The sequence below is a fragment of the Artibeus jamaicensis genome, unplaced genomic scaffold (genome assembly GCF_021234435.1).
Source record: "Artibeus jamaicensis isolate MK-2021 breed Jamaican fruit bat unplaced genomic scaffold, CSHL_Jam_final scaffold_916, whole genome shotgun sequence".
Lineage (NCBI taxonomy): Eukaryota > Metazoa > Chordata > Mammalia > Chiroptera > Phyllostomidae > Artibeus > Artibeus jamaicensis.
The window spans coordinates 20515119-20539798 of NW_026522059.1; the positions used below are offsets into that span (position 1 = coordinate 20515119).

A 24680-nucleotide genomic window follows, 5' to 3' on the forward strand; every position below is an offset into this window, starting at 1 on the left:
TAAAATGTAAAGATTTCTCATAATCTAGTATTAAAAATGTTGACTAGCCTTAATTTAAACCAAGAAGAAAAACAAGTAATTTATAAAAGAAAAAATACAAATGGTCAGTAAATGTAAAATAAATTTAATTGCATAAATCAAAGAATTGGAAATTGTTTTTAAAACTTACATTTTTTCATGTAAGTACTTGGAAAAAATTGTACATGGAATTGTCAAGGCTACAGAACTAGGCATTTGAACATATTTCTATTGGAATTATGAACTGGTATAATTATAGTTATTATAATGAACACTGGAAACCAGCTAAATGCCCAATAGGAAAAAAGTTAAATACACTAAAGTAGATTCAGATGCAGCCATTGAAAATCACTTTATAAAATATATTGGAAGTTATTGTACAACCAGGAAAACACTATAAATTTTCAGATATTATAATAATTGTATACACTAAAAAGTAAATTAGTTAATTACCACCAAACAAAGAGATGGTTCAGCTGTCATGTAACAGACCTGGAGTGCCAGACAGAGGTGTGATGCTCCGTATTGTTGGGGTTCTGAAACTTTTTGCCTGTAAGATAATACTTTCGATAAGCAGAATTACCTCTATTTTATTCCTAGTTTTAAGGAATATCCCTGCTTCTTACATTACATATACTTAAACTGTATCCATAAAATAACCGTGCAAATATTCCTTTTTATGGCTAAGAAATAAAGCTTAGAACGTTATTCTGATTATTCAAGATCTTTTTCTTATCCCCTAGAAGCCCTTTCTCATTTCAAAATGTCTCTAGCTTTGGATTTTCAAATTCAACCATCCTTTTGTTATTAGTGTAAGTCAAACCATAGTAGTAAGGCTCTCGGCAAAGACTTTTAGGACTCTGGTAGAATAAAATTAAAGAAAGTCTTCTAGGCCCAGGAAGAAAAATAACAATGCATATTTCAAAAACATAGAAGCAAAAATTGGGAAAAGTTCATCAAAGTAAGCTTCAGACAGTGTTTTAGAGCAGCACAGTTATAATTCTTAGGAGCTGTGACCGCAGATAAGGACTGGAAGGGAACAGGATTCCAAGGAGACCACTAGTGTGATGGAAACTAATACATTGTGATAGATGGAGTAGCGGCCCCTAAAGGTGTCCGTGCCCCTAATCTCCGGAACCTGTGAGTATCTTACACAGCAGATGGTTATGGATGAAATTAAGGTTGCTAATGTGTTGATCTTAGAATAGGGATGTTACTTCAGATTATCTAACTGGGCTCCATGTGACCACAAGGGTCCTTATAAATGAAAGTGGGGAGAGAATAGCCAGAGTCAGGGAAGAAGATGTAACAACAGAAAAGCAAGTTCTCAGTGATGCATGTGGTAAGAACTCAAGCACCAGTGCTGGCTTTGAAAGCAGAGGAAGAGACCATGAGCCAAGACGTGCAGGCACCTCAGTCTAGAAGACAGAACAGCAGGGACCCAGATTCCCCCTTGGAACCTCCCAAGTGAACGAGACCTGCTAACACCCTGATGTTAGCCCGCTGAGACCCATAGAGTTCCGGCCTACAAAGCAGACAGGTAATAAAGCTGTGCTGTTGTAAGTCACTAAGTTTGGGTAAATTTTTATGGCAGTGAATAGTAAATTAACACATACCTGTTATATATATTCAAGTACATATATGAGGCAGGAGGGGATAGTAATTTAGACCAGTTTCAGAGTCAGGCTGTCTGAATTCAAATATGACTTCTACCACCCCCAGATGAATGACTTCAGGTAAATGTAGTTTCTCAGTTTCATTATCCATAAAAAAATGATAATAGTAATAATAATATATAGTTATAGGATGATTGTGACAGTCAAGAGCTAAGTATTTATAATATACTTAGACTGCTGCTCCTGGCACACAGTCAATTACATATTAATTATCACTATTATTATCTGACTAAACACACACTGACTTCTTTTCGAAAGGCAAAATGAGTAATAACTACTACAAAAGGGGAATACACTACGATGTGAAAAGACAAAATTAACACCAAAAAAGTAAAGAGCAGACTTGATGGGCAAAATAAAGAACGCTCAATAACTAAGATATATACAAATCAAATTGTACACTTAACAACGAGTACAGTGGTCTTTCCCTTATACACAGTTTCAGTCATCCAAGGGTCAACCAGGGTTTGAAAATATTACAGGGACAATTCTGGAAGCAAAAAACTCATAAGTTTTTAATTGTGTGCCATTCTGAGTATTGTGATGAAATTGCACAAGTCCCACTATGCTCTGCCTAGGATATGAATCATCGCTCTGTTCAGCGTCTCCACACTGTCCACGCTCCCTGTTCATTAGTCACTTGGTAGCCATCTTGGTTATGAGATCGACTATCCCGGGACGGCAATGCTTGTATCTAAATAATGCTTATTTTACTTAAAAGTGGCCCCAACATATGAGTAGTGAAGCTGGCAATCTGAATATGCCGAAGAGAAGCTGGTACTTCCTTTAGTGAGAAGGTAAGAAGTTCTTGATGTAATAGGAATTGTAAAAAATTACAGGAAAACTTCAGCGAGGGATCCTCTGAATCCAGTGACATCAAGCCATTTACTGCAAGTAAAGGGTGGTCACACGGACTCAGGAATAGGTTTGAACTGAGAAATACAAAAACTACTGCATCTTGCCAGGAAGAAGCTGCTGCCTCATTTAGAGCAGAGCTGGAGTTGATCAAGGATCAGTGTTATCTGCAGCCTCAGACACCCACTGGGGGTCTTGTAACTTATCCTCTGTGGATAATGGGGGGGCTAGAAATAGATCAGGAAGACCCCATATGCAGAAAAACAAGGACACCACAGAAACCAAACAAACAAACAAACAAAAAAAAACCATGGGCCACGTTATTAAGAAATAAAGTTTTTTTTTGGAGGCAGAGGTTTGATAATGCAGAAAGGGATGCGTAGAAACTAATACAAACAAAATAGGCCAGCGCAGTCAGTTCTCAATAAATGTCAGTTGTCCCCACACTGTCATTCAGGGACCACCTAAGGAATGCCCAGATCTCTACTTAAAAGTGAAAGGACAGATTTTTAGACTACCCAGAAAAGAGATAAATATTCAATGTGAAGCTAAGAATGACTTCAGACTTATTCTTCTGCACATTAAAGTGGTAAAAGGAGAGAAATGCTTATTGGAGAAAGAAAAAAAACATGTATAGTAAAATGATAGCAAACTCACAATTATTAACGACCACACCTAAAACAAAAATAAACTAAGCAAACAACTAGAACAGGAACAGAACCACAGAAATGGAGATCACGTGGAGGGTTAGCAACAGGGGAGTGGGAGGAGGAGAGGGGGGGAAAGGTACAGAGAATAAGTAGCATAGATGGTGGGAAGAAAATAAACAGGAGGAGGGCAAGAGTTGTGTGGGAAATGTAGAAGCTTAAGAACTTAAGACACATGGACATGAACTAAAGGGGGGAATGTGGGTGGGAGGGTATGTGCAGGGTAGAGGGGAATGAAGGGGGGAATGGGACAACTGTAATAGCATAATCAATAAAATACATTTTAAAAAGTCATTATGTTTCTATTCAAAATGGAAGTGACTCCATTGAAAATAGGAAAACAAAAAAGAATCTAACTGAGAACAGAAATGGAGAAAGAGCAAAACACTGTGAACAAGAATTTCATTTGGAAGTACAAAAATCCAATCCATTAATAAAATCAATTTAAAGAAGAGGGAAACAAACCAGACATAAGAAAAGAGATTCCATTACTATGGAAGATAAGTAAAACTGGGTGAAATTATCCTTAGTTGCATGCTAACATATATTCGAGTGGACATAGTAACACTCTGCAAAACTAAAAACTAAAGACCCAGTTCTGCAGGAAGGAAAGCATGAAGTTGATTATCCGTGAGTTAAAGACGAGCTCCCACGTACGTAGAAGCTGCAGGCATGGCTGTGGATGTGGCCTTTGCAGGTATTATTTTCCGTGACAGGAACCCCATCCACACTAACTCTTATGGTGTAGGAGTCTTCCGGCATTGCTCTGGAAGGCAAAGGAGGAAGGAACACGTAAGGAGTAAGGAATGTAATACCTCTTTTACTTAATGTATAGTATTAATTTAAAAATTATATACTTCCCCAGGCTACATCATTTTTGAAAAACAGTGTCTAAAATTCTAAATTGATGGCCAATAAAATTCTACTTTACATTATGGAAAGATTATCTTTGTCCTGAATTCTGTACTGCAAATTCCAACTCACAAACCTCAGGCAAATGCTCACTCTAAGTGCACTGACACTTACTGAAAAAAAAATCAAAACAAAACAGTAACAACAAATGTGATGATAATTATTTAAAATAGTAATATATCACCTAGCTTTAAAAAAGTTTTAATCAAATTTCTCCATAAGTTTTTGCTGCAAAAAAAAGCCAACAAGACCAAAAGATGAAATCCTCTGGAATATGTGCTACATTTTGCAGTATTGAAAGTTACAATTTAAAATGATTAATTTTTCCCCAAGTTGCTAATAACAAACATTAATTTGAGCTAATAGTAAAAAACTTGAAATGTCACTATACAAAATGATCATCTTTAATCTTAATGACTATGTCAACATATTGAATAAAATTAATCAAACCTGACAGGAAAGCATAATTTTGATATTTTGAGAAGCATCATTACAATTTAATAGTAGTCATTTATCTTCTAAAAGACATCAGTAATGACAATAGCCCTAATAACCTGGGAAAGAATTTAGAATATATTTCATCATGCCAGTTTGTGGAAAGAGCATTATAATTGAATGTAGTAAAGGTGCAAAATAGTCTAAACATCATGAAATCAAAAATAGGTGATAATCAAAAAAACATTATAACAACAGCCAGAGTGATAAAACTATTGTAATACTAATATGCATCCCTGTAATTCTGATATGATAAAAATGATGTTATTAAAGATACTTTAAAACATACCTAGTATAGCATGTTATTTGAGTTGAATGACTTGAATCTTTTTCTACATCACAAGAAATTGATCGAAAAGAAGAAACTAATTGCACGCTGTTGCCCAGCTCAGCATCATCAACTCCATAGTTAAACTGGTTTGCTTGAGCAAAACCTGGAAAAGCAAAAATGCTCAATTATTATTAATGAATTCGGTTTTTAGAGATTGAACCATTGTAATTCAGTATTGACTTACTCAATAAATAATGAGGAACAGAACCAAAGTAAGCATTCATCTTATCCCATGTCTATCCCTGTGATTTTAATCCTCTTTGGAAACCGAGGAATTAGACTAATTAATTTAATTCGTAAAAGTAATTCTTGAGAACCAATTGTTTGCCAGGTGCCGTTAAATGTAGTGGAATCAAATGGCTTATATTTCAGTGGTAGGGTAAGAAAGGGTGGAGCAAATAGACAAATATTTTACAAACAAATATACAAATACATATACATGCATATGTACATATATACACACCACCAGATGTACTATGCTATATCTGGTGGGGTTAAAACTACTATGAAAAAACACAGTAAAGGGGATAGAAAAATTACATGAGGGGAACACCATAACACTATTTTACTATTAGTTCCTATTTTATGAAAGATTGTATGTATGTATGCATTTGTTATTTAAAAAATTTATTTGTAATAGAAGGGGAGGGATGGAGGAAGACATTGGTGTGCAAGAGAAACATAGATTGGCTGCCTCTCACACGCCCCTAAGCAAGGACCTTGCCTGCAACCCAGGCATGTGCCCTGAGCAGGAATGGAACCGGCAACCTTCCAGTTCTCAGGAAAGAACTCAATCCATTGAGCCACACCAGGCAGGGCAACCCTGAGTTCCTATTAAGCAAAGTCAACGTGAGGACCTGCAAGCAGTTTATCTGGGTGGTGGTCACTTAGGGGCAAAGGGGAATAAAACCTGAAGAAAGAAAAGCTGGACACCACAGATGACAATTGGGGCTTAATCTTGCCTGAAATTTCTAAGGAAAAATAGAGATTGCCTCTCACAAAGAACTGACAGCAAGAAGCATTTATTCATCAAACTTGTCCCCATGAGATGAGGGTTCCCACTGGGGGAAATAACTTTCCCTGCACTTTCAAGCAGTGTGTATGCCATATGGGATCCATGTCTCAAGTCCCTATCTTAGAGCAGCCCTGGGACAGTAGACGAAGCCATGCTGTGAGAACTTGAGGCAAGAATCTGAAAGTATAGACTGAGTCAGAGTTTCGGAACTATTTGCCAGAGCTGTGGCTAGAGTTAGCAGTGAGAACAAGAGGGCATGAGGCTGAGCACAAAGGGTATCTGAAAGAGTCCCCCACCCCTGCATTGCACAGAAATTCTCATGCTCTGTCCTTCAAGTGCAATCCATTATCAAGCCTTCAAGGTGGTAGCCAGCTGAGAGCTCTTGCTAAGGATTTAATACAAGATCAGTGGGACAAGCTACAGGCCACACTATTACAACTGGTCCTGAGGCTATAATGAGCATTCACATGTCCCCACTCTAGCACCCACTGTAGATTTCCCTTGCCCTTAGCTAGCACATCAGCTGATGGAGTGACACTGACATTCATCCTAAAGGCCTGAGCCCTTAGTTGCCTTGCCCTTGTTAGGTTGTATTTGCCAAAGTTGCCTATTACACTTGTCACTGGACATGGAAATCAAAAGATGCCTCTCTGAATATCATGAATTCCAGACATACTCCTCCCTTATCTGCAGTAGCTACAACAACCCTACCTCTTCATGACCATCAGAATTGATTATCTCTAGTTGTCTACTAATTATGTTTGAGGAATTCAAACTGATCAGGTAGTAGTGGTAGTCTTAGTTCAGTGGAACCCATATTGAGATCCTTAGCTGACACATTCTCTAACTGGAAACTCAGACCCCAAATCCAGCAGAACCTAAAACTGCAAGGACAAAAAGCACAGGTTCATTTCCTGGATCACTGGGTGTGATAATGCTGGGGGTAACCCTTCACCTCCAGCTCCATGTGTTCCATCTACTGGGAAACAACAGCATGCATTAGCCATTGGCTCCCTGCCTATGGCCAGTGATGGAGAACAACATCCCTTCCTACAGGATGTTGTTCCAGGATGGGAGCTTAGCCATCCCTTTCACAGGCCATTTCATCATTCTACTGAGCCATATATATCAGGGTGACACAGGCTTCTGGGATAGATCCCTGTTATTATAACGTTTTCACTATAGAATGTGTTCCTTGCAAACATGTATAAAGGACACATGGACAATGCCAAAGTGGGTAGGTTCAAGGGTGGGAGGCGGGGATGGGTGGGATGAAAATGGAGACAACTGTACTTGAACAACAATAAGAAAAAAATTTTAAAATGTGTTCCTTGTTCTGGGGCACTCTTTGTGGAAACTCATGGCAGTAGATCAGAAGGTGGAGCTGGCAGAGGCACTGAGGAAAGAGAAGGCAAAACCCGTGTCCGGTATAGGAACCAGTTCCAGCAATAATGAATTTCTACTCTTCCCATGAGGGAAGGAGAGTGGTGCACACAACTTGTCACTAAATGACCAGTGAACTTTGTGAAGGATGGTCTCTCTTGAGAGCTCAGTGTTGGTCCCTGCTCCTGGCAGGCCAGTTATTCAGCACCAGCAGTAGGTAGCTTCGCCTCGGTGAAAGGGATTCCACGGCATTGGCACATGCACAGCCATCACCCTGTGACCCCTGTATTCATGGGCCCATTCCATAAGCACTGACAGCCAAGGACAGAAGACCCTGGATGAGTCATCCAGTCAACCTGGTTGTTCTGTTTCTCTTTGTGGGAGTGCATCCTTGTGGGAATTAACCTGTGATCTACAGATCTGCATGCTCTGTGCTCACTACCACGAGTGCGTTCACACTCTCTAAGACTGTCTTGTTTGTGATCTTCCAATCCTGTTCCTGGGATACAGGAAATATGCAACATGAATGGTCGAGGAAGCTTTTAAGGAGTAAACTCTGAGAATACCTATGGCCAATGCCTTTTAGGTAGAGAAAACGGGGTGTTCCAAGGTCCTGTGATCGGAGCATGTTTGTGAATTCAAGAATTAGCAAGTAAGATTGGAGAAGTATGAGTGAGGTGAAGTGTAGGATGTGAGACTGGAAATAAAAGCACTTGGATTATTTTTATGAGTGGAGAACCACCAGAAGCTTTGAAACACAGGAGAGGTGTGATCTTACACTTCCCAAGAGTCACTAGCTACTGTTCCGAGAGTATAGACTGGGGGCAGGAGTGATACTGTATCCATGAGTGATGGATAAATGACTGTCGTTCATGGGTTCAAGAGAAGATGGGGGACAATAAATGAAGGAAACCATCCTTGGTAACCATTGAGTGGACTTTTACTGTACAGGAGAACAGAGGAACTGGATGGTAGCTGGAGAAGGTTATAGAGAAGAACACTGATGACTTCACTTTTGCTTTTTCCAGGTGAATGAAATAGTACGTTTGCATGCTAATGGGTGTGACCCAATAGGGACAGAGAAGTGGGTGATGTGGAAACAACAAAGCAGAACATTATTTTCATCTTACCATAAATATATGAAAATTCAAAACTACAGTTGGAAGTAAGTATGGATTAAGTAGTTTCATGCCACATAAAATTATTTTATATTGTTAAAACAACATTCAATTTTGAAATAAACCTAAGAAATGAACCCTATGGAAGAAATTAATTGGAAATTTTCCACTAATTAAATCCTATAATTAAATAGCTTTCTAACAGAAAATTTAAAAGGTACTTAATACTATTCAAGCATGCAGAGTGAATTGGTGAAGGTGTCTGGGTCATAATATTTTATGGAATAAAAAAAAGTTAGCAAATAAACAGTTTTTGCCCAGATTACTTCAAAATCTAAAATTCTCAAATTCTGAGTTCTAAAATTATGAGCATTTTTAAATATTATTATTTTATTTCACAAGTATTTAACATTATAACACCATTATGGCCAAATTGATGATTAATGATACTTTTGAAATTATGAAAAATTTTCTTTAACACCTAAAGATCCATGTAATTCATGTAAATTTATAACTGATTTAAATTTCAGAACTTAATTGCTTTGATAATATTGTTTGCCCAGTATAATAATAAACTTAAAGTCAGTATAAAAATGAAGGCAAATTCAGAGATGTTTTTATACATATATAATATGTATTTATATTACATAAGAAAAATAAATATTAACGATGTATCTTAAGCTGTCAGTAGTTTTGAAAGATGTTTCAACAAAAAAATCAGCATTCCAATATGCGCTCACATTAAATAACCTTTAATAGTTGACGTGGGGTTGCCAGGTGTCTGTGATGTGACTGCTACTTAAATTCACTGAACATTTTCAGTGTCCTTCAAAGGTCCCTTAGAAAACACGAGTACTGCCTGGTCTAGGTAGGAAGTAGGACGTCGCTGGGCCGGATGTTCACCAAATGCCAATTCCTAGACTCCAGCTCAGAGAAAGCAGCATGTTAGGGGCCAGTGCTATTCCAGGGAAGGGCATCTGGACCCTGCCGTCTGGGCTGGAATGCCAGCTCCAGCATCTCCTTGACTCTGACCGTGGGCATCAGCGTTTTACATATAAACTCTCAGTCTTCATCACCTCATCAGAAAACTCACCATAAGAATCTACTTACTGGGTTGTTAGGAAGACTAAATGAGAATATATACATTGCTTAACATAGTGCCTGGCTTATATATTGAGAGTTCATTTGATATCTGCTCTTATCCTTAGTTACAAAAATCCCAAGGCTTAGGTTCAGTATTAATACCCCTTTAAAAAAAACAGAAAACGAGTAAGTAGGTGGTCAGGATTCAAACCCAGGTTGTAGATGCCAACCAGGCACATATGTGATATTCAGAGAAAAACAACATTAAGAACACACATTACAAAGCTATTACTTGTTACCCAGTATAACTTCTTCCAGACCCTATGTTCTTAGCTCCTCTTGTATCCTTCTTATGTAGAAAAAGTGAGCAGAAACTCAACAAAAGGTAAAATTTCAATAAACATCATTTTCTTCTAAGCTTAACTGTTAACTGCTCATGACTCATCCAGCATAGGCTAAGGTATAAATATAAGCATCAATTTAACACGTGAAAAGATACTCTCATTGAATTCATGGTTTCAAATCCTGAAAGGCAGTGACTGCTAAAGTGGACTTGTGAGAAGACACATGAAAACACCAAAAAGCAAGCTGCTTATAAACCTGCTCCTTCCTTCTGCCAACTTCTGCTTATCTTTGGCATTCACATTTGGTTTGGAACACCCAGAAGGGCTGCTGGCAAATACATAAAGAATGGAAAGTTTTCATTGTGATGTGGCTCAGGATGCGATGGATGCATTATTTTCCTATTAGGTATGTATTTAGTGAATGATATGGTAATGCAGATGTGTTCTTCAGCTTTCCTAAGACAGAATTTTAAACAACAGTACTAACAAATGATGATGTTTTTAGTTTAGGAGTTGTTTCTATCTATCTACCTACCTACCTATCTATAGCTACATATCTATAGGCATATATCTATAGGCATAGATATATAAATATATAGATATCTCGTAGGAGTAAAATCTATGGAAAAATATGAACCAAATCAGTAAGATTTATAAATATTTTCTTTATAAATTTTGCTTGTAAAAGCATAGAAACACTTCTAATTTTTAGTTAATTCCAATCAGTTAAAAAAAAGGAATCAACTTTTAAAGGAATTTTAATTTAAAATTATACTTTAAAAAAAATTCAAATGAATCACCTTTAAAGAGAATTCTAATTTGAAAGCATGATTCTAAATAAATAATTGTGCATAAAGAAATACCCCTGGAAGTCCTCCAAGCACACAGATTACAGGAAGGGCTGGGTGTTCCCTGGAAACAGAAAAGGTTGAGGCTTCAGATAGAAATTCCTAACATGTTGATGCATTTTTTTTCTTTTGCAGAAAAATCGGAGACAAGACTTGCCAGGCACGAAAACCTGGGCCTCCTTCACAGGCAATGTCAGTCACCATGTACCATGCAGGCTGTTTGGGTTTCACTACTTAAAACAAGTGGGGTTGAGAGTGTAGAAACCTACTTAGAAGTTGTAACTTGAAAATGATGGGAAGGAAAGGTGCAATGTGATGGAAGAAACTCCTAAACAATGGATCTAAACCTATAACATAAATGCAAAAGAATAATCAGTATAAAGTAGCTCTAATTTATGAAGCATATACTATATACCTTAGGTACATCATCCATTTCAATATTCACACTAGCCACAACAGGTGGAAATTCCTATCTCATTTTACGGACGAGGAAGCTGAGGATTAGAGCAGTAACTTTCTCTGGTTCACAGAGTGGGAAGATAGAACTGAAAGTCAGTTAGGCCAGCCCAATGTCCATGCAGCTCCCATAATATTATAAAAATTGTGTAACTCAACACTTCACATTAACAGAAATATAGATGGCAAACACTGTAACAGGAAATATATACAAAGAAAGACCCCCCCGAAAAATGTTATTCCTTCCATCTTACTGGTATCAAGGAAGACAATTGAGAAATACAACATATGAATGTAATGTAGTGAAACCAATAGTTAAAAACATGGTAGAACTTATCAAAACAATGACACAACCTCTCAAAGCAGTCATCTTAGAAGGACATTCAAGCGTGTCTACGATCCTGCTATTGCACAAAACACTTTTACTTGGGCATCATGATTGTAAAATTGTGTATCTTTGACTCCTGAAACTCAGCCTGTAGAACAAAGTGATGCAGTGGCAAACTTTTTGCCTGTCAAGTTCAATACTATGCGTGGAAATAGCCAAAAGTCATGTGGATGCACCAAAATATTAACTAGATCTTTCTAAAGGGGGGTATTTCAGAGAAATCACTTTCTAAGTCAAACATTTCCAAAACAGTTTACTTTTTCATTGTAACTTCTTCAGAAATAAAACATTTAAAAAAGTCACAGGGGACCAACATTGAGGTAGTCCTTGAGCATTTACGATTTCATTTAGAAAGTGTCCTTATGTGGGTAAGAACTTAGCTCTGCATGCAATTCTAAATGTGGAGCATCACTTAGAGATGGGACCACTGGGTTGTGTGAATGTAGTCCTTCCAAATGAACTTTGTTTGAGTACCATATTCATGCAGCTATAGGAGCTCTGGTGCACCCTGTAAATGTATTATTATTGCTGTGTGTGTGTGTGTGTGTGTGTGTGTGTGTGTATGTTACAGGCCCCCCAAACCTACATAAAACAGTGTTAGGACTCAGCCTATGAGAAAGACATATGCTAACACATATTTAGTCACCTACAATGTGGGTAAAGCAGGGAGAGGGAAGACAACCCAGGGGGTGGAGGTGCTGTTATCTGCAATTCAGATAAGGTTTTTTTAATGCATTCTTTTTTAAAAATTTTATTTGTTTTAATTGTTCAAGTACAGTTTTCTGTCTTTTACTCCCATCCCAGCCCACCTCCCCAGGGCTCCCCACCTCCCTCCCATTTCCACCCACCCTAGTTGTTGTCCATGTGTCCTTTATACTTGTTCTTGTAAATCCTTCCCCTTTCCCCCCTGAAATTCCCTCCCCTCTCCCCTCTGGTTGCTGTCCCCCTGTTCTCTATCTATTTCAGTGTCTTTGTTTTTATTTTGCTTGCTTGTGTGTTTTGTTGTTTAGGTTCCTGTTAAAGGTCAGATAAGATTTAACTACTCTGGAATTCTCTGCCAAAAGCATGGATGGGAAAACTAGAAATTCACCATCACACTTTGTACTTCACAGGAGTGTTACTTCTGAGCCTTAGAAAGCACAAAAGAGCAAAGGTTATCACTAGGTTCCATCCCCAGTGAGAGAATATACAACAAACGACCAATGAAGGCAAAAATAAAGCGATGTTTCTCTTTCTCCCTTCCTCTCTCCCTCTCTCTTTTAAATCAATAAATATTTTTTTAATAAAGTGGGTTTTTCCCCCTATTTTTAACTAGGGAAGATCTGGGTCTATGAATTTAAACTCAAGCTATAGTTCCTGGATCAGAAAGAGTTCAGGTCTCAAGACAGAAGGAAATAGCTGAGTAGGTTTTATTGTTTTGTTTTAATGTGGGCATTTCTTTCACGGCATATAAATCTCCGTCAGAAGCCTGCTAGTTTTCAAGCACAGTATGTTAACAGCAATTTACAATACAAAGGACCTATGGACAAAGACGTTTTGAAAATAGTCTTTAACAAATACATTGCCTTCCAGTGTTTAACTCTAAAAAAGAAAGAACACTTTAATTCAAAATATGTTGTTAACAATTTAGAGGCATGAGTCATTTTAGGTATATCACTGAGAAGTGAATTCTGCAGAAATGTTACTTAGAAGTAATGAAAGACATTATATATATATGTATATATATATATGCACACATATGTATATAGAATTAAATATCTTGCTTTGTCAATTTTCTCACTCCAAAACCTCATTTCTCTTACTATAGACTAATTAATATTAATATTAATATTAGTTAATATTAATATTAATTAAATACACCCACTGATTGCTTACTACGTGTTCACCCAAGACCAGGCAAGGAGAGAATGATAAACAGCCTCTGCTTTGATGACGCAGGTACTGAGTGCTGGTGGTGAGGGAAGGCATCCAAAGTTCTGTCGGGTGCCTTTTCCCTTTCGTCACCGTTCTATTCCTCTATCGCACCCTCCTACTGACATTCTATGCTGACACCTGCAACATGTCTCATTTGGTATAAAAACAAAGGAAATATTATTAGATCTATGAGGAGCAAAGCAAATAATTGCAGTTGAGTTAAAGATGTTCCTCTCAGTTTGGTCATTAGAATCCAGATCTTAGAGTTAATCAAGTCATTATAAGACGAATTCAGATGATTGGGTCGATAAAGACTCTTGGCGATTTTGCTAGCTGTTAAAGGGGATAGAGTTTTACTGCTCTGGCCAAGCGGAGAAATAACTCCAGTAGATTTTTTTAAAATCAGAAGCTCTAAATGGTTATGTAATCATTAAAATACCCCAACCTTGACAAAAAAGAAGAAAACACAACCATACCTTCCCCTTTGACAGTCAGTCTCGTTGCCCCATTAATGCTGCCATACTTAGGTATCACTTCTGTGACTTTAGGAATTATTTTAGAGCCACCTGAAAGATATTAAAGTATAGGAGAGGTAAACCTATTAAGTCTTCCATTTCAAGCATCAAATTTTATAGCATATATTGCAATGTTGACAGAAAACTGCTGTGAAGACTGTAGACTGAAAGTAAATATACCAATGACTTGGTATAAGTCTTGACAGGGAGTCAAGTCATTAACTTAATTTATCCTCATTGCTCATGTTGATCATTCTTACCTATCATATTATAAAACATGTATTAAACCCTTAATTCGTGCAGTGCTCTATTAATAACTGCGTGTCCATAACCACAGTCAGCAGCCCACACAGCAGCAGATGAAGCTGGAGAAACAGCCCTGTGGAGGAGCATGTCATTATACAAGCACAAAGGAAATGCAAAGCTTGTAGAATCCAAGACTACTCTAGGCACCAAGAGGAGTGTTGTGTTTTAAAAAGAAATTGGTTTCTGTGACCAAGTAAGAATCAAGGAAAGATAATTTCTGGGATCTTTCTAGCCTCCTGATGCTAGTGAGTTCTTAATGCACTGATTCATTCAACAAATGGTGTCAGGTACCTGAGGATATTAAAATGCCGAACAATCCCAACTTTCCAGAAGTTTGGATTGCACGGTACAGAGCAGCAAGAGGGCATAGGAGTCATGGAAGACTCAGATGGGGCATTTCATCCGTATCTCCCAGGTCATACCAGCTAATTGAAACAAGAGGTGCCCCCGCTGCATCTTGGAGGGAAAAGATGAATTAGCCGGACTGAACCATTGTGGGGAAACACAAAGCGTTCTACGCCCAGGGCGAGTGAGCGGCTTCTTTGAAGAATTAATTGTAAGCAACGCTTTAAAACGATTCAAAATTGCACTGCACAGTCGAGATTATTTTCCGCTTAAACTGTACAGATCTGGCAATTATTAAATCTAGTAAGAAATTCTCAGTGTAGGTGGAAAAATGTCAGTGGGGGGCACATAGAAAAACCACAGAAATCATCACTTGTTTGAAACTGAATGATGAGAAAGTTGAAAGGAATTAGGACGGCATGGTTCATTCCTGCCTGAGAAAAGTTTAGCGAGGGATTTCTCCTATCTTGGCCGCAGCTCTCCTACGTAAAGAATACTAGCCCCCAGAACCAGAGCCCCTGAACTTGGCCTGGCCCGTCTTTGCCACGGTCTCCTAACCGGTTGCTTCTCCAGGCACTTTTATACCTTCCAGGAGCCCACGGCCGCGAGTAGGAAACTCCAGCTGGATCCTATCTCCAAGACTGCGCTGCTCCTCATCTATCTCGGGTTCACCTTCCCGTTATCTCCATGGACAACTCCAATTCCTTATCATATCAGTCTCTTCCCAGCCTTCTCCTGGGTATTACTTTGAAGGCACAGGGCAGCTGGCCCTGTCAGTGACTGACACCCGCCACCAAGACCCATTTCTGTCCTACTGGGAAACCTCCCTTCAGAGGGCAAAGGGACCCAAGAAGAGCGTGAGGAAGGACCCTGGCTGCCCCTCTCACCTAGACTTCCACCTCCACTCCTCCAGGTCAAATTTCAGTCTTATTTCAACAGTGACCTGGGGGAGAGGAGGTGAGATTCCGCAACTCAGGCAAGCAACACTGATGAATTAACAGCAGTCTCGCCCTGGTCTGTCTCCGTTGGGTCCTCCGACCAAGTCCTTAGCTCCCGGGCTCACCACGCAGTGGCGCCCACACCTTTGGCCCAGGGCTGGAGCCTGCTGTGCCGCCTCTCCCGCGACCCCGGGAGCTGGGGCTGTGTCTACATGGACTTCTCCTGGGTGCCTCCCTGGCGCCCCGAATGGGTTACCTGTGTGCGGGTCCGCGGCGCACAGGAGCAGCCCCAAGAAGCCCCAAGTCTCCAAAAGCCACAGGTGTCCCATAGCGGATCGAGCTCTGCAGAGTCCGGCCCGCCGCTGCTGGGAGCCGCCGCCCGCGCCTGCGCTCCGCTCGGGGACCGCCACCAGCTCGCGCGCCTGACTCGCCCCACGCGCGCAGGCGAGGCCGCCCCGCCCCCGGTCGGGCTGCGCGCTGGGGTGTGCGCACAGACCGGCGCCCCTCCACCGCAGGGGCGCGCCCTCCGGGCGGCCCGGGTTCATCAAGCGTCCACGCTCCGACCCGGGTGCCGGGTCCCAAGGCTGCCCCCGCTGGGGTAAGAGCCTCACTCCTTTTGGCAAGAGAGATCCACGGACAGTCCCGCCTCCCTCCAACCCCCTTTCCTTTCCTTATCTTTTCTTTTAAATTTTTAAAAAATTCTGGGCCTGTGTACTTTCACGGCCTGTCTGCTGTGGTTATTAATCGACCCCAGATGGGCCTAAAAGTCCATCTAATATGCAAATCTCACACATTCCCCCCCTTCACACTAAAAATATTCCTGCTATCCCTTTAATTGGCAATCATACTAATATGTGTGGATCTCTCAATCATACTAATACTTATTGACGTCCCAACACCTTGTCTGGTGCTCTGGAGACTTCAACTCACAACCATCTCGAAAGGCCGATTTGCTATTACGGTTGCGGTTGCTGTCTTCGGGACAGTAATGAAGGCACTTCAGAAGGTCAAGGTGCCCAAGGCCGAGCACCTGCGCGCGGAGTGAGGACCGAAGCGACGGCTCCAGGCGCGGGTCTCACCCTCGGCACTGTCCCCAGTTCCGCAGACTTCTGGGGCGGGCTTGGCATGCTCAGGACACACGTACATCACAAATTATTCATTGTTTATCTGAAAGTCAAAGTTAACTCAGCACCCCGTGTTTTTACTCATTACATCTGGCACATCCAATTGGGAGGGAAGACAGACGGAATGACGGCAGAACTCTAACCTAAGTAAATAAAACCGGGTCCTTACACGTTAATACCACCAGGAGTGCATGTATATCCAGCTCACTGGGGTTAAGAAAGTAATTTTGTCAGATTTGGGCAATTATATTCATTTGATTTTTTTTTCTGCAAACTGACTTCCAGCATCCCTATTCTACTGAAAATAGAGCCTGCGAGGGTCCCACGGACCTTCCTCCTGGTGGAACTCGGCGGCACGTGAGGCTGTTACCCTCTTTCTTGAAATTCCATTCCTCCCACGGTCTTGGGTTTCCTGCTACCTGCCCAGTCCCTCCCAGCCCCTCCCAGCTCATATTTTTGTCTTCCATCTCTTCCCCAAAACTGGCATTCCTGCGGGGTTCTTCACTCTTTTCCTCTTCTATCTGAAAGCAGGCCAATCGGCAGAAAGTCAGCTAGTAGAATGCCAATTTTGTCAATTAATTATTTGCAAATTTACAAGTTGTAACGTTGTATAGCAATATTTAGCAGCTTTACCAAGAGTAATTTAGCAGTATTAACAAACATAGCCATGAGACGGGCAAAGTGTACATTTTAATATCAATAACAAAAATAAAATTTAATGTGGGAATTTTTATATAGAATTGTTTGGCTAATTTTGATTCCTTTCTGACGCTTTCAAATTAGAGTTAGACTAAGTTAACCGAAGTTAAATTTTGGATGGTGTCATTAAAAAGCAATTTAAATGCAATCCAATCCAAAATTCTGATTTTCTCAGATTCTTTGAAATTTATAAATTCAAGTGGAGATGAAGAGTAGGTTAACTGATGCTAAAAAGCATATTAAAATGTTTTAGTATTAAAAAGGCAGCAAATGTCATTCAAAAGCATTATAAAAGAAAGCAGAAATGGGTGAAAAATCTTGTTCTATATAATACACTCAAATTTGATTATTAATGAGGTGCCATTGAAATAGCCAGACTTTTCCGTAGAAAAAAAAATCCATATTATTTATAACAAAAAAGAAAACTGTTTTAAGTTTTGGATACATCAATAAAGTGATTACAAAGCTTAATATGTTTATTTTTGCTTTGTCAAACTTTAAACATTTTTCAGATTTTTTTAACCAAAATCTTAGATAGTACATCAACCCACAAATGACATACAGTATTTAATATACATGGATGGGCAAAAGTAGGTTCACATTTCTGAGTATGTGAAATACAGTTTATTCTTGTATTATTATTTATTAATTATTATATTACTTATTTGTATTACAAATGTAAACCTACTTTTTCCCACTCCTGTATGATGTGGTTGCCCCGCTGTGTCCTACTTCACCTTTGTAACATTTAATTTGTACTAACCATGTGGTTCCTAATACTAGTTCCTTCCAGAGACCTTTACTTCCTCTGTACCTACTAGTCTTATAAGAACAAGTTAACTGTATGTATGTACAAGTATACATATGCACATACACATAAATACATACACATATGTACATGATATATGCACATACACATAGAACATGTGATGATATTTAAAATATGTGCATACTTTTCAATATATTTCATTACCAGTAACCGAAATCAAACAATCCTGTGAAAGCTTCTAACTATTTGTGAAACTACAGTCATTTAATTTGGCAAATTTGGCAAATTGGCCATTCAGCAAATAGATCATGTGGCTATCATCAGAAGAGTTAATATTTCAGCAAATTAGCCTGCTTTCCTTTCTTATAATCCCTAAATTTCTTACGGAACCAAGAACTGTAATTTGCAGGTACAGATTTTCACTCAGCCCTTGTTGAATGAATGGGCATCTCTCTTCCCTCTCTAAATAGTGCTTAATTATACAACACGTATCTCAATGCCCTGAAAGAGATCACAGCAGTGAGATTTTTAATTTTGAGTTATTAACAGAAGTATATGGGTTAATGTGAAAATAAAATTAAAACTAGATGGATGTTTATATAACCAAAAGGTCCACTGGGGACCTAAAAGGTGGTTGTGTAGTTTACATAACTAATGCTTTAATTGTACTGACCTTTGGAATCTTTAAACCTTTACAAGTCAGACTCATCATGGAACACAGACATGGGGAAACATAAAAAGAGAACCCTGATCACTAAACCCCATGCTTTTTTTGTAAGTTTAAAAAGTATGGAGCCCTAACGCACCTCACCTGTGGGGCCACCAGCATCATGGGTATGTGACCTGTGCTGCCTCCTAGGACCCCACGCGGGTTGCCATGCTCTGCTCTCACCTTCTTGACACCCTCCCCGGTTTTGGAAGGAGGGATCCCCATTTTCAGGGTGTGTGGCTCTCACAGTTACATAGCTGGTCCTGGCTGCCTTTGTGGTGGAAAAAGAGACAGCGTTTACCTTGAGGGATCCCTCGAGGTAAAAGCAGTGTAGAAAGTGATAAGGAGTCAGGAGGAACTTTTGCAGAACTAGAAGGAACACGGAATTCACTTACGGATCTTGGAAGACCTACTGGAGCTGATTTTAAATCTAGACCTGATTGTGAAAGAGATAACAAAATGAGGTATGTACAAGGCACCAATTTGCCTTAAACAAATATTCACTGTCCTAGGCATTAAGAATATGACAGCAATTTTTTAAAAAAATCTCTGTCCTTGAGAAACTTATATTCTTAGTGAAGATAGACAATAAACAAGATAAATGAGTAAAATACAGGGTCCAGCAGAAGTAATGCCTGCTTGAGTGTGGTTGGTAGGGTAATAATATGGGTGTAATAATTTATAGCTTTAATTTGAACATTTCACCTAAGATATCATATGGCATGCTTGAGTGTGATATTGTTATGTCACAGAATTACATGCTTATGATTTTGTAATAAAACAGAGGCATTATTTGTGCCAGACCCTGTAAATGCTATATCAGAAAGTAATACATGCTTGAAAGAAAAGAAGTAAAGCAGGGAAGACTACAACAAGTCTGTGTGTGTGTGTGTTGAGTGTGATGAAGCTTTAGACAGGATGACCAGGAAGTTGACATGCAGTTGAATTTTGAGTAAGGATCTGAAGGTCTGCAGCGAAACTTCAGCCACTCGTACATCTGTGAGAAGTGCATTCTGGGGAGGGAGAGCAGTGTGGCCGCTGTGTCTGGAGTGTGGGCACCAGAGTGGCCCAGAGGAGAGACCACGCAGGTGGTAGAAGATAGGAGGACAGAGAGGTGACAGGAGGCTGGACAGATGTCACGAGATCACAGACGTGACTCGGAGGCTATGCGAGCCTACTGTAGAGTATTGAAGTGTGGCGTGGTCCAGCTAACCTTTTCAAAGAAACACCCAGCTGCTGGGCTGTTTGTTTGTTTTTGTTTTTGTCTGAATATGTGACTGAACCCAACTAAGGCCTCTATATAAACCTTTACAATTCTGGTGGGTAGGTCTGGAAATCCGCTCATCTTGCTGTCACCAAACACAAGCGTTCTGTCCGCTTCCCGGCTTATTCAACCTGCCACTTGCCAACCTGGACTGGTCTGCGTCTTTCTTCTTGTCTCTCTTGCCTTTCATGTAGGGGAGTCAGCCTGCGATTTCATGTGGGCAACTCCCTGGGTTGTGAACCGACATAGATTTATGAAGGCTTTCACATCAAACATTTGATATATTACAGAATTATCAGAAGTCTTAACATTTGAAACAAGCAAGGGAGGAACTGGCAGGCAGCCCGACCAGGCCCCTTGGTATATGCCTGGAAGAATTCCTGTTCTGTGAGTCTCTTTTGGAAACTACCAAAGTTGTTGACATATTGGAAATGCTGAAAAGTTGTTCCCTTGCTGTCCTTTTGAAAAATTATTTTTCCAAATAAAACTGCAAGTGGAAAAAAAGCATTATACGCTTTACATGACTTAGGAATATATCCACTATTGCTATCTTCATGGACAAGGAAGCGCCCCATGATGTTGAACTTCTTTTTCTTGTTTTTCACATATACAAGCTGCAGGAATTAAGACTATTTTTACAGTCCTGGGAGAAGGCTTGCCAACAGCCATAAAACGTATCGCTATTATCCTCTGACGATTCCCCTGAATTGCTGCATTTCAACAATAGTCAAGAAAAAGGACAACAATATGATACTCCTCTATCAAGTGGTTTACTGCCTTTCCCAGAGAACAAGGCATAAGTTCTTATTTGAATTAAGGCAGTTGCTTTAATTCTTTTGAAAGAAAAGACAGTTCTCGACCATTCAAGTTTGGGACACCTTGAATGAAAATGGTTTATCCATTTATAAATCTTAGCCAATGAAGTTTCTCAGTACTTATAGCCATGAAAACCCAAACTTGAAGTTCACAGAATTTCCAACTGTGGCCCTGGTAAACACCACCCTACAATTTAATGTTGTTATGCAAGTTTGGAAGTAATTTCAAAATAACATTTTTCAATAATAACATAGGATTTGAAACTTGCCTATATTTGAAGTGCACCACCTTACTTTTGTGTTAATAACAATAAATACTATGCCTTAATTTTGAATAATTTTTATAATTATATTTTAATGTAGATTCCTGTGTAATTCTAAGAATTTTACTTTGTGCATTTAAATACGCTGCTCTGAGAAAGAATGTATAGGTTTCGCCTGACTGCCCAAGTGCACAGAGACTAACCTCCTATGCAGAGAGCGAAGAGACAAGGTCAAGCGCTTGGCAGCTGAGGAACTCCAGCAGCTGGAGGGCCAGCCAGAGACTGAGAGAGGCAGCCAAGAGTGAGCAGGCAGCAGGACAGCTTTGTAGAATGCAACGCAGGAGAAGAAGACCATGTCTCAGGAGAAGAAGGCTTCAGTTTCGATGCTGGGGTCTTTCCGGTGGGACCACTGCGGCTCCTCAATGAAGCACGAAGTAGGGGCGTTGGTCCGGGGGAGCAGTGTGGCACGGGCACTGGGGGGAGTGAGGAAGTGTGCGTGCTGGAGAAGTGTGGTGGAGTTCTTGGGCAGCGAAAAGTGTTCATCTGAGACTTGTGACCATTGCTTCCTTTAAATCTGAAAAATGTTAGATCTCTTTGCAATAAGCATCTATGCACCCTTCCCTTAGCCGACATTTCCCACCTTTCTCTCTCTCGATATTTCGGTGCATACTTTTTGTTGTTGTTGAACCACTTAAGAGTTAGTTACAATGTGACCCTTTACCGATAGTACTTCAACATGAAACGAGGTCTTCCTCTCAGTACAAACATGCCACTCAGGAAATTTAAAACACCGATAACAGTTTTAAGGACGTATAAAGCCCTATATAAGGCCTTATAAAGTCCTTGACCATAACTTTGACTTTATGCTGCACAGCCCATGATTAAAAATTTCCGACTGTCTCGATAATGTTCTTAATGGCTGTGTTTTGTGCATAGATCAAGGAGGACACAAAACTTTAAATACGGTCTCTTTCTTCTTTTTCAGCCTAGACAGTTCTCAACCTAAGCCTTTTTTCTCTCTTCATTTTTGGTCTTTTGTGACAATAACATTTTTGACAAGTTATGCAATTTTTTTTCGGAATGTGGTAGGTGTTATTTTAGAACAGCACTCGTCAGAAGGGCTGTACGATTTTCCCTCACAAGGTTCTGGCGATCCAGTGCGTACAGAGAGTAGCCCTCGGAGTAGTGAGGTTTAAACCGGAATGGACCTTGCGGGGGGAGGGGAAGACAAGCTGAAGGTAATTGTAAGGAAGTTCTAATCATAAACCATCAAATCTAAATGGGTAAGGGAGGAGGCGAGAACATGAGGAGGGGGAAGAACAATGAAAAGGGGTCAGTAGTCCACTGGAGGTCTCTGCAATCTCTCTAAAGGGGGAAAATGTGTAAGAGACATAGGAAACACAGCTGGCTGGGGATACACCTGTGCTTTTTCAGGAGCTATGTTTGCTGAAAGCCCGATGGCTAGGGCAAATGTGGAAGCCAGGTCCCACACACAAGACTATTTTGTGAGCACCGATGCTGGGAGAAAAGTGCAGCGCATATGTATACAGACTTACGAGGTCCTTGACCGTAATGTTGACTTTATGCTGCACCTCCTAAGTAGGGTGTCTGTATTTCTTGTACTTTATTATCCCCCCAGCATCCATAGCTGATGGGAGTTGCGTGGGCAATGGTCATAGAACACGTAAGTGCCTAATGAAGATTAACTAGAGCGCTTGCCCACAAATTAGTTTAGCCAAACCGAATGCTCCCCAAAGTACACAATGTGAATTGCTACCTAAATCACCCCCACATCAGACAGGCTGCGGTTTAAGGGACCTCTCTCTTTCAGTTGTTCTGCTTTGTGCCTCTTACAACTGATGAAGCCCATGTAGGTGGCTGTCTAGGAAGAATAAATTTTCAAAGGTGTGCCCTCAACAAGCACTTTTGGAATGAGAAGGTATACAGTAATTGAAAGCCATTTATCTCCACTTACTTCTGGTGATCCCAGGCACCAAGCCAAAGGACTTTATGGATGTGGTAAATACTGGCACCTGCTCTTGTGCTTACAACTATTTTATGAGCAACATTATACCACGAGTAGAGGTTCTATCTACTTTCACTTATTGCCTTTCTTCACCATTGTCATGATAACCTAACATCCACTGAATGTCCACACGGTTTTAGTGCTACATAATTCTCTACACTTGCTAAAAGAAACAAAGTGACAGAGTATGAAAAAGGAATATATGAATATTATGCCTTTAAAAGGGTCGTCTATAAAAGAACAGCAGTACAGATGCTGGAAATTATTTCCTTTCACTTTTTATTGGGAATTTACTCTTTTATCTTTTGATAAGGTAACTGACATAGAAATATTTTAGTCACAGTGTACAGTGTACTCGATTTAAATTAACTTGCTTCTTGCATTAGTGAATTGGTTTCTAAAAACTGTCCTAATAATATCTGCATCGCACTGTAGCTTCATCTTAGTTTATAACAGCAACACAGTCTGAGGTCTTCACAATTAAGTTTTAATTCCATAACCTTTACACCGTGAAAACGCTGCCTGGCCGGAGCTGGACTTGGGCCTAGGAAGAGGACACACTGCATTCAGAGCCCCAGAGAGGACCAACATGCAGGCTTACAGTGCCCTCTGGTGGCGAACAGCAGAATAGCCAAGTGTAATTTGAAGTCTGCAGGAAGCAGACACATGCCAAATTTCTTTCCTCAGTCTCATTTATTTATTAATTCATTTAAAAGAGTGTACCAAGAATTAACTCCATTATTCACTTAGGATCAAAGACAAATGTACCAAAAAGATAAATAGGAGGATTTATCAAAGCCAAGTAGGATCAGAAGATAAACTCCTCTGTGACATGAACTGTGTAAAATGTGGGTGAAAATGATGAGATAATTTCAATCCTCCCTGCTTAGTTCTATAATAGTAGTATTTATTCTGTTCCAACCAAATAATGTAGGTAACCTTTATTTTTGAAGTAATTCTTATGGTAATTAATTTTATCTAGAAATTCCCAGAAAATAAAAGCAGTTCTTTTCCACATAAGTGTAATTTATATGTCTGTATAAATCTGGAAAGCAGAGAGTAAACACATAATTCTAGAGTTCTTCTAGAAGAAAAATGGATCTATATTGCTTTTTATGATTATTCTATTAATAGTATTTAGTTTTTAAATTAATTCTTGTCAGTTCAGCATTATCAGGTCTATTATGCAGATGAGAAAACTGAGGCAGAAGAGGCAGCCTTACCTAATAAGTCAGTGTCACAGATGAGAGTAGAACTCAAATCATTTGGTTGTACCTGTTAGTTTTCTTGGAGGATTCATCCAGTGACCTTGCGTGGTTTTAAACAGTAAATATGAAGGGTTTTAGGAAGTCACTGAGTAACCT

General features: G+C 39.7%; 1 protein-coding gene across 1 annotated transcript in view; it reads right to left on the reverse strand.

Annotated features, from left to right (window-relative positions):
• Positions 1–16047, reverse strand: part of PKHD1L1 (PKHD1 like 1) — a 137935-nt gene extending 121888 nt beyond the window's left edge. Inside the window, 5 exon segments of the mRNA XM_053661152.1 lie at positions 511–568; positions 3914–4022; positions 4953–5097; positions 14020–14109; positions 15904–16047. Coding sequence (XP_053517127.1) covers positions 511–568; positions 3914–4022; positions 4953–5097; positions 14020–14109; positions 15904–15976 — 475 coding nt within the window. The 5' untranslated portion in view covers positions 15977–16047.
• Positions 16048–24680: the final 8633 nt, after the last annotated feature.